Source organism: Tinamus guttatus, unplaced genomic scaffold (genome assembly GCF_059628265.1).
Source record: "Tinamus guttatus ecotype Peru unplaced genomic scaffold, ASM5962826v1 Tinamus_guttatus_pri_ptg000602l, whole genome shotgun sequence".
Classification (NCBI taxonomy): Eukaryota; Metazoa; Chordata; class Aves; order Tinamiformes; family Tinamidae; genus Tinamus; species Tinamus guttatus.
The window spans coordinates 2395307-2411377 of NW_028289136.1; the positions used below are offsets into that span (position 1 = coordinate 2395307).

Sequence of the window (16071 nt, forward strand, 5' to 3'; positions counted from 1 at the left end):
TTTACTCACAATAAGTTGGATGATAATCCATGGCTCTACAGCTTTTGAGTATGCAATTGAAGTTCTTAAAAAATCAAGTGGATTTACAGGAGGAGAAGTTACTATGAAGTCAGGAGAATGTCACTTGACTTCTTAGAGTTTTAAACACATTCCAGAGCTATCTAGAAATGACAACTGTTTAGATTGAAAAGGTACTCTACATGTTTAGCAAGCAGAATAACAGAGGAAAAATCATGATTGATGCCCAGTGTTTTCTGTTTGTTTTCTTGGTTTTTTGTTGTTGTTGTTGTTGTTGTTTTCTTCTAAGACAAAAAGATCCTCTCAGTATGAAAAAAAAAGGAGTTTTATTTGGCATTGTCTAATTTCATCACTTATCCATGCAAGAAAATTATTCCATGGAATAAATTCAGTGCAAGGAAAAAAGAAACACCGTCATTACCAGAGCTTTAGCTCCTCCTTGACAAGTTTGACACAGTTTTTCTAAGTAAGTCCCAAATCCAACATAACCTCTATTCAGATCAATAGATTAATCCAATCATTAGACATTTCTTCAATTTCCTATTTCTACCTCCAAGGTAAGCGCTCTGAAGACCTATCATCTGTCTCCCCTCTGCTCATATAGGGCTTTCTGAGGAGTATAAGCCAAAGTCTCACTTACTAAGTGAAGGGGAAAAAGCTACTTTTTGGCCTTGTTCTAAAGTCTTAATAGATCAATGTGGATTGAAAGATCTTGGTGGCCTAAACAGAGATTCCCTTCCTATGAGAGGAGAGAAGAAATAAAGAACATCCACAGAGACCCTTAGGGAAAGGCCTCCTAAATTGCTATAGTTCAACCCATACCATGTACATGATAGACACACACCATGTACACAGCCTTTTTCAGGGGAATTCTTCAGCAACGACAAAAGTAGCTCAAATTTTGTCCTGAATTTAGTGAGTGAAAATTTTCAGTACTCTTAGAGAATATTTTAAGAGGCAAACATTCAGTCAGAAAGAAGAGAAGAGAAGAGAAGAGAAGAGAAGAGAAGAGAAGAGAAGAGAAGAGAAGAGAAGAGAAGAGAAGAGAAAAGAGAAGAGAAGAGAAGAGAAGAGAAGAGAAGAGAAGAGAAGAGAAGAGAAGAGAAGAGAGAAGAGAAGAGAAGAGAAGAGAAGAGAAGAGAAGAGAAGAGAAGAGAAGAGAAGAGAAGAGAAGAGAAGAGAAGAGAAGAGGAGAAGGTGACAATTGCAGAGTTCCTTAAAAATCTGGAGCAGTTTTCGCTGCCTGCTTTTTCCAGGTACATTTCTTCTAAAATGAGCTTCTGTTGGGTGAACTGCATTTCATACTGATCTCTGTAGACAGGAGCAGAGCAGAAGGGCATGCTCAGGAGCTGGGAATTCCAGCAAGTCGCTGTGTCTCTGAGCAGTCTGCTTTCTTGTTAGGGGTCAAGTGGGAGCAGACTGGCAAGCTGGTAAGCAGCTGTTCATATCAGCTCTGCAGATAAAACCAATAGATTTTCTGCAGCCAAAAGAGCGATGGAAACAGCTGTAGTTGATAGCAAGCACAAGCAAAAGGGCCAGCCACCACCTGGAGACTGGTCAGTTCCAACCAAGAAGCTGCCAAGGTTAGCGTAGAGAGCAAAGATATCCATCTTTGCCCATATTTATAGCATTTACTGTTTATCGAAATTCAACTGAAGAAATACGCCTTGCTCTACTTCTGTATCATCTCACTTACTGACCAGAAAATATGACAGATATCCACAAGGTCTCACTCTTTTGGGAATGGCACTGTAACTTTAATATCATTATGTTGCCATGTATCGTACACAGAACTGTCACACTTACACACCGCATGCTCAAGAATGTTATTATAAATAGGAGAAAATTCACTTAATTTGCAAAGCTTCACAGACAGAAAATGTAATTTGCAGAATAACAAGCTCAAAAGCTATTCAGCTCTTTCCAATATTCAGTACCTTCTCTTTTGTTTTACTTCAGCTTCATTGCTTTCTCGTTCTTCCTAATACACGCTAGTCTTGCTAGATGAAAGAAAACCACTGCATATTAGTCATGCCAGGAAAATGAATTTTGGCTTTCAGCTGGTGAATAAAGGTTGTCAAGATTTATTTAGACAGCAAAAACTGTGTGACTGGTAAGGAAGACCTAAGAAATCCTGTGTTCACTCTCATTTAGCACTTTTGCATGCTTTGTCTAGTACTCAAAAAGGCACAACTTTGCCTTTTTGTATGACTACATTAGTGCTCTTTGGTAAGTTTTGTGGCAAAACTTATAGGCCTTAAATCCACCTGAAATCCAACAGAAAACAATGCATCACATTTAGTTTCTGATTTTTTTGACCTACTAATAATAACATGATGGGAAAAGCAAGAGGTAAGAATGTCTTAGGACCTGCTTTTAAAATGGCAGCAGTATTTTCAGACCAATTGGCCATATTTCTTTAGCTACCAACTCTCATTGAGGTCAAAGGAAATTTTGCATCTCAATCAAAAGTCCAAACGCTGGTTTCTAGAGCTAAAGTATGTCAAAGGATAGCCATGCAGGATTTTGGTCTTTACACCATGATTTATGTGGTTTAATCTGATTTGGAATCACTGGTATAGAAGTATTTAACTTCAACATCCTTTCCTAGTCTGACTTTAGTTTCTCAGCATTTAAGTAGGAGAATAAATTAGGTAAGAAACTCAAAGTGGGACCTCCTTCCTGCTTCATTCTTGGTTTATTTCAATTTTATCAGATATTAATTCAGGGACTTCAAAATCTTCTTAAGAAAGAGACCTTTTAAGTACATTGGCAGGATATATCTTAGAGGTTTTGACAAAAAGATTATTATTTACTGCACCATGCAAAAGGATGTTTGACTTTTCACTCACAAGTATAAAGCCCCACATCTTTCAACTTGAATCTGAATCCAGTGTGGTTTTACACGCTTACAAAGTCATTCCACCTCTCCCACCACCTCATCCGAGGCCTACACTCACCAAATTTCCAGAATATGAGAATGGGAACATGGCTAATGTGCCAGAGTTTAGTGCCCTGTTGGCACCTACGTGTATATATGTGGGAGGACATGCACACATTCTTCTCTTGCTGTCTCCCGTTTACTCTAGAAATGCTCTGTTAATGCCACTTTATTCTCCTTTCAGTCACATCACTGACTTGGAGCCTAACAGTGCATTTTAAATGGGAATCAGTAATAGAAAAGAAAGGACATACATACACTTGAGAATTAAAGCAAAGCAAAGTAGTGAGATAATACACAGGACTAAATAAAAGAAGCACAGGAGGAAGAGTGAGCACTTCATGGCCGGATCCTTAGAATGTCTAATATGCATCAAAATCTGTGGGAGCTGCTATCTAATTGTTAAGAGGTTATGGACCACTCACAATTTGTACCTGAGCTTTTCCTTCTCTTCTAATAGAGAAGCTAAAGCATCAAAGGTGAAACCCTAGCCCCTATAACAGCAGCCCCTACACTCCTAGCCCCTCGCAACAGAAAGAAAAAAATAAAAAAGGTTAAATTGATTCTCTCCCCGTCTCCTAAGGAATCAATAGAAGAAGAGGGAGAGCACTCAGAACATTTAACCTCCTTTCACTTGTTTTAAACACTGAATTATGCTTGTCTTATTTTCTTTCTATTTTAGAGGAATCTCACCAGAACTACTTAAAAAACAAACGATTTCTTCTTCAAAGCGAGGTATATGGCTGCATACTAAATCACTCCACGTACCTCCTATTTTCAGTGAGATGTTGGACTAGGTGACTTACAGACATTCATTCTCATCAGCATTTCTATCATTCTATGATTACCTCGTATATACTCTTGCAAGGTGAGTTGTCCCTCTCCTATCTAAGCTCCTTTCTTTCCTGCATACACTGAAGAAAAATAATCAGACTGCAGAACAACTATTTTTTATTTACCAATAGAATTTTTATTAATCAGTGGACCCTTCCTCTGTTGTTTCCAGTAAATATGTATATTCAGGAAAAATGTTAGCTAGTGCTTGCACACAGAATATCTGTTAGTTTAGCAGTAGCTCCGTTCCTCTGCCTATGCACACTGAACATTTTTATTCCAATAGCACTGCAGTGTAGTAGTCACTAATGCCCTATGAAAAGGTTCATGCTACAGCTCTAATAAGAGATTTATACATCAGATCCATACAGTCAAGGTAATTATAGACAGCAAATTAAACCTCTGTTCTAGACAGCTGTCTCCAACATGAGATGCAACAGACTGAAGTTCATTTTCCAGCTCTGTGTCAGAGCTGTAGGGATCTCGGGCCCCACAGCTGTGCATGACCTAGGGAAACAAGGGTGGAGTTTGGGAATGCTATATCAATACCACTTTTAACAGAACAGCTCCTTTTGCATTACCAGATCTTGCTGTTGTCTCAAGCTTTGTCTCACTGTCTCACTTTTATCTGTTTCTGCTAGCTTCCAAAACTTCTAAGGGCTACAGACTTCAAGAGACTGGAAAGATGTTCTTCATGATGCAAAATTAAAGAGCTGTGTGCCTGAAGCTCACAAGTGGGCTGCTGCATATAATAAAGAGTGCAAAACACCAGGGCTTTATGGAGAAGGTGCAGCAAGCTTTTCTGTAATACATACCCACACACAAAATTAGATTCTCACATGTGTTTTCTAGGCCATCTTCCTCTCCTTCCCCTACCCCCAGTTTCTTAATTGTTCTGGAAAGTAGTAGACCTTTCAAAATGTATGAACAAACTTTGGCTTAGGAAAATATATTGCTCTGGTTATTTTACATCCAAAATGACTGTGTATGGAATATGACTCACCAATTAACTTTGCCAGTGCAAAAATGACCTTGTCACCTTACTCCAGACTGCTTAATTCCTTCCCAGGTACCCTATAATCTAACTTAAACCATGACCAGAAATCCAAGAGCAAATAGTAACACTGACAAAGGAATGTAATGATAAAGAAAGGTATATGTTTCACTTTCTTTATAAATACAGTACAAACCACAGCTAGCTACAGTAGCGAGAAGAGTTCAGTTCAGTTTTGCAGATTGCTGTGTTTGAGATTTCTCAGGACTTTGTAGCCCTTTTCTTAGTTTTTTTGTAAGCTACAGAACCTGATATTTACTCTGTAGCTAGAAGAGCCCTGAGGCCATCTAAACTGGCCTGAAAGCCCCTTCTATCTAAAAGCCAAAACAGAATTCCTGAACGGTCTCATAATTTGTGCAATTCAGTTACTGATATGGTTCCTTGCAACAGGTTTGCATTCCTCTATTTGTCTCCTTTCTGCATCATTCATCATCCTATAATGATATTTAAACAAACTTCGTTAAAAAAAAAATCAAAACCCTGGAGCTCAGGTTTGCGATTCTGCAAGCTTGATATAGTAAATTAGATCACAGCAGTACTGCTTGGACTGCTGCAGATAAGTCTGTCAGCACTTCTGTCTCTAGTGGGACATGTAAGTCAAACTCAACAATTTGTCATGGGCAAAGAAGTTGGGACATGAAAGCCCAGACCTTGAATAGAACCTTTGACAAAAGATGACCACTAGAATTTTTAAGTTATAACTGAAAGAAGGACTGTGGGGAGAGGGCAGAACAGCAAAAGAGGAGGAGACGCTTTGATTTTCATCTATACCATTCCATACATCCACTCCTACCTTAGCCTTACAAAGCCATATTCTGGTCTGTAAAATCAGTGGTGCATCATACTCACACTGCTTACTTTGTTTCACTTCTGCAAACATGCAAGAATTATTAATTCTCAATATTCTTATGGAGTAGACATTACCAACTCAAGTTTCCTAGACAGAGATGTAAGGCACAATTTGCCCAAGGTCACAATAGGAACTCAGTGTGAGAGACATAAATAGAAGCAGGGAGCTCCAGCTTCCCTGCTCTATCTTGAGGCCACAGACCCCTCTCTGGCAGCAGCTGTTTCTTCAGCGTGCTATGAAGGTGATGGGAAGGTTTCCAAGTTCCCAGTTGTGGAATCATGAGTAAGATTCTGATATTACCTCTCCTCCACTAAAGTTTCTAAGGGTGATGTTTGATCTTTGGTTCCCAAGCTAAACAGTACTAATGTCTATGTTGATGTTGCTATCAGAGCAACACTTTGAAATGAAGCTTAGATGTGTGGGCAGGCTTTGGAATATCACATGAAGGTAAGGTGCAGGCGTGTAGGGTGCCTGAAGATACAGAATTTGATGAGACAGAGTTAGGATAGAGGCTGTAAACTGAAAATTTACATCTAACCTGATGCAGCTTCATCCATGCTCCAGCTTGGAAAGGGTCCCTCCAGTGAAGAATCTTTCAAGCCATGCTTGAGAATTGTCTTGAAAAAGTTTGTCAGATAAGTAGCTAAAGACAGGCTAATAGATAAAAGCTAATTAATACTTAAGCATACTTACTGGCCTGCTTTTTCATTTAGCAATATAAGCATATCATAAAATCTTGCAGCTGGTCTGTAGCTACAGGTCTGTCTCCATAGAGGATGAGCTCAGATCTCTCAATGAAAATAACCTGACGTGTCTGCATTGACTTCTTCAGGTAGATATATATTGACTCAAGCTCTGTACCACACTTGCTGCAATTACTGAGCTTCCAACTGATTCACTGCATGGACTTCAGTGATGACACCGCTTGCATTTTCCCGACATTCAGATTAGGTATATTCTTTCTTCACTACACTGAGCAGCTGTGATCATCTCCTAAAGGAAATCTCCCCCAAATGACGTGTTAGGCTTCTCAAAATGAAGGTTTCTGAATTACCAGTTCACGGGAAAACTGAAAAATAAAGTTTTGATTTCATTAAGACATTTCCCCTAATCTGGAAAGCCCGCTTTCTGAAATGTAAAACTTGACAAGGATCATCTGAGTGACTGCAGTTTAAGGGGTATGATTTGTCACTGAAGCAAGAGGAGGGTAATTTTACCTTCAGGTTTTTTAATGATACTCTGCACTCAAGAGCCAGGTGACTCCTGAGACTAGCTCAGGATGCCTTAGTGCTTCAGCAGATGCCATCTCAATTGGGGTTATAGAACACAATCTTTTGCAGAGAGTTGCAGAAACCTCATTAAACAATCTTCTTTCCCATTCAAATTACCACTGAACTTAACACATCCTCCAAGCAAACTTATTTGAAAATGTTGTCTCTAAGGAGTACTAATATTATATCAGATGCTTAAAACCACGAACAAAAGTGAACGTAGTAAATACTGATACGACAACAAAGAAAATATTTCTGGCAGCTGCCCTGAAAACATAAAAACTATATTTTAAAGATCAGGAAAATGCTATTCAGTGACAATTTTCAGTTTTCTCACTATTAAAACTTAAATATATTTATATAGCACTTGCCATCGCTATTCTTCCCTATGACATCTTTCACAGATAAGTTGAATGTCTATATATAGCCTTCTCTCAATCAATAATTAATTTGAAAAACAAACCAGATGATTTAAGTATACCTCAAATTATTCCAGTATCTACATATTCCACTAGAAAATGACTCTTTTTTTGTAATTATTAAGTATGATTTAAGGAAAAAAAAAAAAAGCAATGTCTTACATTAAGAGCACATATTGAAATTCCCCTTCAAAATATTCAGTAACCTTTAGCAAGCTGCCTTCTGCCCTACTTTTTTCCATAGGTTCACTGTATCATCATTATTTATAATCTAGTGCTTTTGCAATCATGACATTCTACTCTGCTTTAGTACCAGCTAAAAAAGAAAAAATCTATTTCCCGCCATGGCTGTATTCTCCAAGGTACAATACAGAGGATATTCATAGCCTCCTTTGGCTTCAACTGAATTTGTAAGTAATTTGGAGTGCTGAGAGCATGACTCCATGGCTGAGCTATCAGTAAATGCTGTCGTGACAACAAGGGCATGCTCTGTGGGTCATCCAGTCCAGCATCCTGCCCCAATGGCATCTAGTAACATATTTCGGTAGAATGGGGGGCAGCATTTGCAGAAGAAACACCAGTGATTAAATGGTATAGGGATTATCTTACTCCTAAGATAAGTTTCTTTTACCCTCATCAGTCAATAGCTTCTTTGTGCCTGTAGTATGAGATTTTAGACACTTTCCAAAAAATAAAACTGATTTTTTTTTTTTTAAAAAAAGACTGCTTTTAGTCTCAATTTGTCTCAATTTCTATTATTGGCACATTTGATAAGAATGGCTTTTTAGAGGCTCTCCTACCAGACACCTAATCTTCTTCAGAGTGTGCACAGAAGACAGTGGTAGCCAGAGGAAACTGTCCTCATTGGAGGACAGTGGAAAAAAAGCAGATGTTGTATTTCCACATAAGCAGAAATATCTGTAACATCTGAAGTGGATGCGTTTTGGAAATGCCTAGACATTCTCTGTCCAGACATTGGATATTGCCAGTGTGTAACAGCCATCCAAGTGAGCCCACTCCAAACAAGGGGGAAACTTTGGGAAACTTTGTTTATCTTCCCTTCCTTCCCTAACCAGATAAAATCTGCTGGATGGAGCAAATGGGCCTGACATTTGAGGGGGTCACAGAATCACCAAATGATTGAAGTTAGAAGGCACCTCTGCATAATGGAAAAAATATATATATATGACTGGCTGAAATTCCTTGGGCCTGTAGCCCATGTCTAACTTGTAGAGATGCTACACCAGAGAAAACTCTCCCAACCCTGAGCTCTGTACACTAATGTACCAAAACTCCATGACACAAATGATCATTCTCAGAGCCTCTTGCCAGTGGCAATCCTGCCTCTTTTCTGCAACTTCTACTGCTGAGCATTTTTATTTTAGCACAGTGGCCTAACAAGAATAATCTGTGGAAGGAGGTTTCTCAGTGCTGCTGTCAACCCTCGTGCATAGCAAGTGGCAGCAGCATTCCAGCTGACTTACTCTGTTGATTGCCTATGAGTAGGCATTTAACTCTTTCACAGAGATCTGGAACCCTACATAATCTATCAATCTCTAAAGACGGATCACACAAATCAGAATGACCATGAATACATTGTATTTTTACACATATTCACTTTTATCTGCGAAAAATCAGAATGGAACACAGAAATAAAAGCAGAGTCAGAGGCTATGTCCACATTAGCAAGCAGTACAGGGCAATAAAAATGAGCCCATAGTATGAAGAGCTGGTGAGAAGGATCCAGCATCCACATTAAATATATTTTGTGCATTTTACTTTGAACTCTTTCTCATCTCACCTTATAAACTGAATACCCGCTAGACTTCGAAGAGTACTCACTACATTCATGAAGTGCATCTTTTTGCTGGGTTCAGTCAAAAAGAAATCCCATTTCTAGACTCCAACTTACTTACTCTGTGATGCAAAGCAGAGCAAGATAAATGGGGAGGACTGGGGGATTCACTTCACAAATTCATTTAAATTAAATTTTTGGATTCCAGTCCAAAAGAAAATGTTAATCTAGATGCAATCAAAAAACAACCTCAGCCCATGCAATGTAAAATCCTATTTGAGTTCACTGAGATGCACCAAGTGCCTTAAGGATGAAATGCTTTGAGCATGGTCTAGCCAATATCTTCCTCTCATCAAAAATGACTGTTTTTTTAATACTCAGGTCTAGTTTGAAAAAGAAGAACTATTCTCAATGAAGAGCTAAGTGACAGAGTCTGTTCAAAAACTAATAGTTTGGTGCAGAAAACTAATAGTTTTCTAATGCTTTGATCACTATAAAAATAGTGAGCTAAATAAATATGAATGTCAAGATATTCAGGAAATCCTTCTAACATTTGTTTTAATGAAATCATCAGTTTTGCAATGATCTTGCATTTTTAGTTGCAGATGTGCACTATGTATTCAGACAAGCAATATGTTTAAAAAGGTTTTCCGGTGCGATGTCCAAGTTTTGGCAGTTGAGAAATCAACAAGTGGTATGACTTCCCGCTCACCTTGAACAGCGGAATAGGTCCTTATTTGGCTATTTCAGCTAAAATAGAGTAACTGTAGGGGGAAGAAAAATGAAATCAGCTATTGTGCCAGAGGACTGGTAGTGATAAATGTGCTAGAAGCTAGGAAAGGAGGTAAAGAAGAGGGGGAGGTATATTTTATTCCTTTTTTAAAAAACTGTAAAATTATGCTAGGACAGATTACACTAGTCCTTAAAAAAAGTATGAAAAAGTATGATTTATCAAAATACTCAGTCAAGGTCAACAAATGGGAAGGTCACTCATCTTCCAATGCAATCTCCTCAATCACTATTTACAATATACCAAGGGGCAGAAGACTAAAAGACACTTCCATGTGAATGTCAGAGTTGTGACTGAAGAGTAATTTCAGAAATAACTCAGTCATTCTGAAATACCTCCTGGCACTCTAATAAGAGCAAAATGAACAGGATATTAAGAGTCAGGAGGTAACCCTCCCACAGTACTGCATGAACTATTATAGGGACAATTCACAAAGCATGTGTTCAAGTCTCATTACCTTCAGTGGGAGTTCTGTAAATGTCTTAGCAGTCCTCTGAATGGAGGTCTTTAACCAAAGTTTAACAAAATAGACTGGTAGCTGTGGAAAAACTCTAGGACTCAGGGAGAACAAATAGACGTCCAAGCCGTGGGGCACTATGAACAACAAAATTCTGCAAGCTATCTTCTGGCACCTGAGGGTCCTGTTTAAAAACTGCTGCACCCTCCCTGCTTCACCTTTGCACCTCTGTGATGGAAACACTGGTGCTTCCTTGCCAGAAATGTGAGTCGTGCTTATCTATGGTTAGGTCAGGTGCAAGAGAGGCACCTCAGATGGAAATTAGCCTGCCTTTCAAATTAAACTGCTTTGAACTCTTTGCAGTGCCAAGGTCATAGTTCATGAATTTGGACGTCATTAAAATTGAAGGTCCAGAACAAGGTCAGCCATGAATATCTAGGAAAATGAGTGGAAAAGCAAAGCTTCCTGCACCACAGTTAGACTCTTTCACCACTTTCTTTGCAACATATGGAGTAGCAAGACATGAACATCCTCTTCTGGCCCCCCAAAATTAACTCCCTGGCACCACCTGTTCAGAGTGAGCAGCCTGCAAAATGTTTGTATTGGGGGCAGATAAAAATGGTTGTGATGCTTTAGTGCAGTCTGTTTCTCTTACCCACTTCAGTGCCCATATGAGATGAGCACTGTGTTTGGCACAAAATTAAAATTAAAGCCTGTAAATAAAGAGTGAGAGGAACATTTCAGTCTTATAGTTTGCACTATCCTTTAGAATGGAATTAGTTAATAATCTGACCTGTTTATTTTAGCACATGAAGATATTTGCTTAACTTCATATTCTGTTGGTGTTTATCACTATCAGGCACTATCTGTATTTTAAAGTAACCTTTCTATACCTCTTCATCCTCCACCTCCCAGAAAACAAAGTGTGGGTCTCCTATATCACTTTTCTTCCCAAGTCCATGAGTAAGGCAATTGCAGAAGTCAAATTTAATCTGAGTTTGCTTGGATTACTGATTCCCTGCCCCACCACCACCCCATTCCACACAAGAAATATCCCTGCTTCTTGCCAAATTGCTTGCTGGTGCACCCACAAATCTAGGAATATAATCCCCCAAGGCCAAAGTAAAAGCTTATGCATATGGATGTGGATGGAAGAACAAAAGGCAGGACAGGCAATACACACTGGTAGGTACACAGAGTATTTCATGTATGCTTGATGACTATATCAAAGCGTACTAAGATGACATATGCTGAACTGACCCAAGACAACTCAGTTCACTCATGCTCCTTAGCATCTTTCTGAAAATGATCGTTGTTCCCCCTGTGTATTTATTTTGTTCAAGTAGTAGTTCATACACCATCACAGGAAGATTAAAACACTGACTGCGACTAACGTAATGAGCCTGAAGCTCTAAAGAAAGGGGAGGAGGAAAGTTTGAAATTTATGATTTTTATTCTCCTTCTTCTTCCTAACAGGATCTGAAAATCATGAAAGAGCTTAAGCGCATCAAAGAATATCCTTTGAAAAATCGTGCTTACAGGCAAGAATACAAATTGGATACCAGTCCCCAGGCCGCTGGCCTACCTTGGTAGAACAGTGGCTTGCATTTAATTTCCCCTGACTAACAAGTCACCTTTATTAATTATAATTTAACACTTGAAAACAGTCGGTTTTAAGTTTTAAAGTTAAAATTACAAAGAAACATTCGTTATTCTTACGAAAAAGGTGTATTTTTTAAAAAGCTTTCAAACTATTAAACACTTGATGGATGCTATTCATATCACCAGTAGCATCATGACACAGCAATTAAATAATAACCCTTTCACTATTAGAACGTATTCTTGTCCATTTAAAATGGAAGTGAAGACATAAGAAACTTTAGCATACGAAATATTCAAGTAACCAGAGATGTAGATGGGGTGGAGTTTGTGAAAAAGGAGAAGGTGGTACAATAAACTGTAACTTTGAATTTAAGGATATTATGTGAAACAGAAGATGATCTGTCATTAACCTCTAGCTGAGTTATGTTTGAGGAACACTGTGGGACTTACAGTACATTTCATAAAGTTGCTTCACTTTATTCAGTCTATTTTGTCACACAGGAACTTAAAAAGATTAAACTCTGTTCCCAAGGTTGTGAACTGTATGACCAAGATTTGCTTTTTGTAGGGGAGCCAGTTTTGAGGATTAAAAAAATTATATGAAGTCATTTAAAAAAAGAGTTAATGCCACTATATTTTTTAATAAAAATATTCATTTGTTACCCTATTTTAAAGATATAGGAACAGCATTAATATTATCCGGGATCTAAGAATAGCAAAGAATTGGAAGGGGACAAAATATGTGAATTGACTGACAAAATCACTGTGATTGATCCAGCGATCTTAGAACTGAACTCGCTAACCCAAATATAATAAGTTTTATAAACATGTAATTACTTCTGAATTATTTTAGTAAAATAACAAGTAACTTTGGTTATACCCTAATGCCAAAACAGTATATACATATTGGGGGGAAAAAAAGGGAAAAATATAGCCCAATCTAACACCTTTGTTATAAAACTTGGGATAGAATTGCTTCATACAGCCAAAAACGAAACTTCTCTAGCTAACTGCGCCACCTCTTGATTTAAAAGTAAAAGGGAGATTAAATGATTGTTCAGTATCTAAAAGACTACACTTATTTAAAGATATTTCTGCAGACTTAAAAAATGGGTTCCAGACCTTATTTTAGTTGTTACACAGAAGTGCAGGGCTGCATACTTTAGCATTGCTATTATGGTGAAAAGCCACACCAGAAATGTAAATGGAAAAAATATATAATCATTCTTGCTAGTTTGTATTTTTGGAATAACGGTATACATGTCAAAATCAATAAAGCTGGGCAACTGACAGAGTAACGCTTTAGCAATCTTTGCACTGTTAGCTAAGTATATAACCATGTCTAAAACAAATGCTTCATAATCCATTAGCTTCTCCTATGTAAATCTATACTCGGAACAACCGTTACTTCTCCTGGATTGTCTTCTAACATTTAAAATGTATCAGCTGCAAGCCCTCATTTAACGCCAGCGTTCTCGCAATTTTGTACAGAATCTCTATGCAGGCATTAAATTAAACAGCACAGACACTCAACGGAGTTACGGCATGCATTGAAATACATTAACCACATCCTACCTTGCATCCAAACATCAACGACAAAGTGTTGTTGGTGCATGCAACTTTGCAGTGGCAAATCATTGGTGTAAAGCAGTCGGGATTTTTAACAATAGGGCACATTCCTTGAGTGCTGCAGCAGTGGCAGCCTCCTGAAGGCTAAAAACAAGGAGCTAATACAGCACATGGAGTGGCAACATATGCTGCTCAACAGCTAGCTTTTCTCTTGCCGGTCAGAAGCAGCCTGCTCGGATCTCTACCTGTGTCCCGTTCAGCCATCCCCTCTGTTGTCGATGAATCAACGATGCAGCATCAATCACAAAGCCCAGGATTTCCCTTCCTCGGGGAAATTAGTTTTTACATCGAAAGAGAGGGAGGGAAAAAAAGAAAGAAAAAAAAAAGGAACAGAATGGAAATGAGGGGGACTAGCAGGTGTGGCAGTATTAGCATGTAAAAGGATGTAGACGCCTACTCATAACAATCACATAAGATTGTCATGCTAGCTGAAGTGGGCTGAAATTATTCCGTCGGAAGAAAAATACTGCAGCTCCTGATTTGGTAAAAAGCCAGTGAGTTGCTGCAATACATAGTCATTGTGGGGAGAGAAGAGGAAAAAAAAATTACTTATCTAACAAGCCGAGTCCTCAGCCTTTATCAATATGCATTCCAATAAGGAATACCTTCCCCACGTCTCCCCGAGAAAAAGCGGCAGATCAATTGCAACTCCATAGGAGCGATGCCCTTTGCTTCCTCCGAAAGGATGAATCTCAGCAGGAGACAAACTGTACTCAAAGCTGAAAATCCCAGATGCTGGGAGTTTGCAATCGGAGAAATACAAGTAACATTTATCCAATCCTGGCTTGCCACATGGGAGCTTTCTCCAGGCACAAATTTACAAATAGACAGGTTGAAGGATTGCAGGAGACACTGAATAAAGATACGAAGTTGCACGGAAAATGCACCAGTGTGAAGCTCAGAACGCTCTCTGAGCGCTGCTTTGGCGGCAGCGTAACTGCTGCCTGTTCAGCTAGTGCTGCTATCGGATGACCTGCAAACAGCTTCCTATATGGCAGAAATTTAATAATTAAAGAAGTTTGGGGGCATAACACTGGTTTGGATTCAGTTACAGCATTCACTGTTTCTCTGGTTAGAGCAGCACCAGCTGAAAATGCATAAGAAAACATTTGGATGTGCAAACTGCTAGCTGAGCTTTTTAAGAGGATTATTTATATCAAAAGTTGGACGGATATATCTTCCAGTTTTATGTGCAGTGCACAGATAGATATGGAAAGGAAAGCTTATGATACAGAAGGTAAAGAGATGTCTTTCACAGCTGACAGCAAGGTACAATCCACAGTGGCTTCAGTGACTTGACCCTGCCTTTTTGCCGCTTGCTAAGCTCTGCCCAGCAAATTAGAAACTCTCGAAAGAGATGAGAACAGCTTGTCTCTCTGGAAAATGCAAGTCTGTCCTGAAGGTGCAACCGAGAATTTGCTGCAATAAACACAAAACAGAGATTTGTTACCCAAAAGAAGAGAGAGGCACCTACGGCCAACGGAGGGCTCTGCTTGCAGCTGGGTCAAACACTACAGAGAGGAAATGTCACCAGATTTCTAAAATAATCTGTCTGTAGGTTGTGGACTCTAATGTACAAGACCTCTTCTATTAAGATTTTGCATTTATATATGTATATACATGTGTGTGTGCATTGGATGTGTTCAATACATATAGATGGTGTAGAATTTCTTTTGTATAGTTTACTCTCACTTTGTAAAGTTCAAAACCATAAAAAATATCATTTTCTTAAACAGCTTTGATTCTACACTTTCTTTTACATTATTCAATAACTTTTTTCTTTTTTTTCTTTGAAGTAGTTAAATTTTGACTTGACTTGTTATAGCAATTTCTCATTAACATTCCTCACTTTTTATGCTTATAGCTCAGAGCTTGCAAGAACCCAGGCTGCGTAAAAGGACGAGGGTTTTTCGATCGAAGCTCCAGAAAGAATCGCTCTCCAGCTAAGGTTGCAATCCAATCCCATCTCTGAAGATTTCTTTCTTGCAAATAACAGGATCTGTGATTGATGTGTCCTCAATCCACTAAGCTCCCACCTTGATTCTGACAGCCTGGACGTAAGTTTCCTCTGTTCCATTATTTCATGGACTGCTGGTCAATCTCCAGCCAAGAGCCACGATCGGTTGGGGCTCTTCTTCCATCGCAATGTCCTTCTTCCCACCTTGCCCTGCAAGCTCCACCAGGCGACGGTGACACACAGCCATCCTAACACCACCCAACCTTTGATCTGTTTATTTCCAGCTTGCCTGCCTCGTTGTTAAGCTATATGTTATACAGGTCTTCTTTCAAGTGCTGTCTCTCGCATAACCAGTGCTGGTGTAAATATAGAAAAGTGTAGTTTCCATGACAATACATTCCATAGTTACAGCCAGCATCCACTATCATTAAACCATGAATCACGGGGCTACCTT

General features: G+C 38.8%; 1 protein-coding gene across 13 annotated transcripts in view; it reads right to left on the reverse strand.

Annotated features, from left to right (window-relative positions):
- DLG2 (discs large MAGUK scaffold protein 2) overlaps positions 1-16071 on the reverse strand; it is a 946755-nt gene that overhangs the window by 591831 nt on the left and 338853 nt on the right. The window contains exon 1 of one of the 13 annotated variants that reach the window (XM_088534961.1): positions 13607-14330. The exons of 11 other annotated variants lie outside the window; for them this stretch is intronic. In XM_088534961.1, coding sequence (XP_088391087.1) covers positions 13607-13708 — 102 coding nt within the window. In that variant the 5' untranslated portion in view covers positions 13709-14330. Of the gene's footprint in view, positions 1-13606; positions 14331-16071 lie in introns of those variants that run through there. One more of the 13 variants, XM_088534966.1, reaches the window with a different exon arrangement.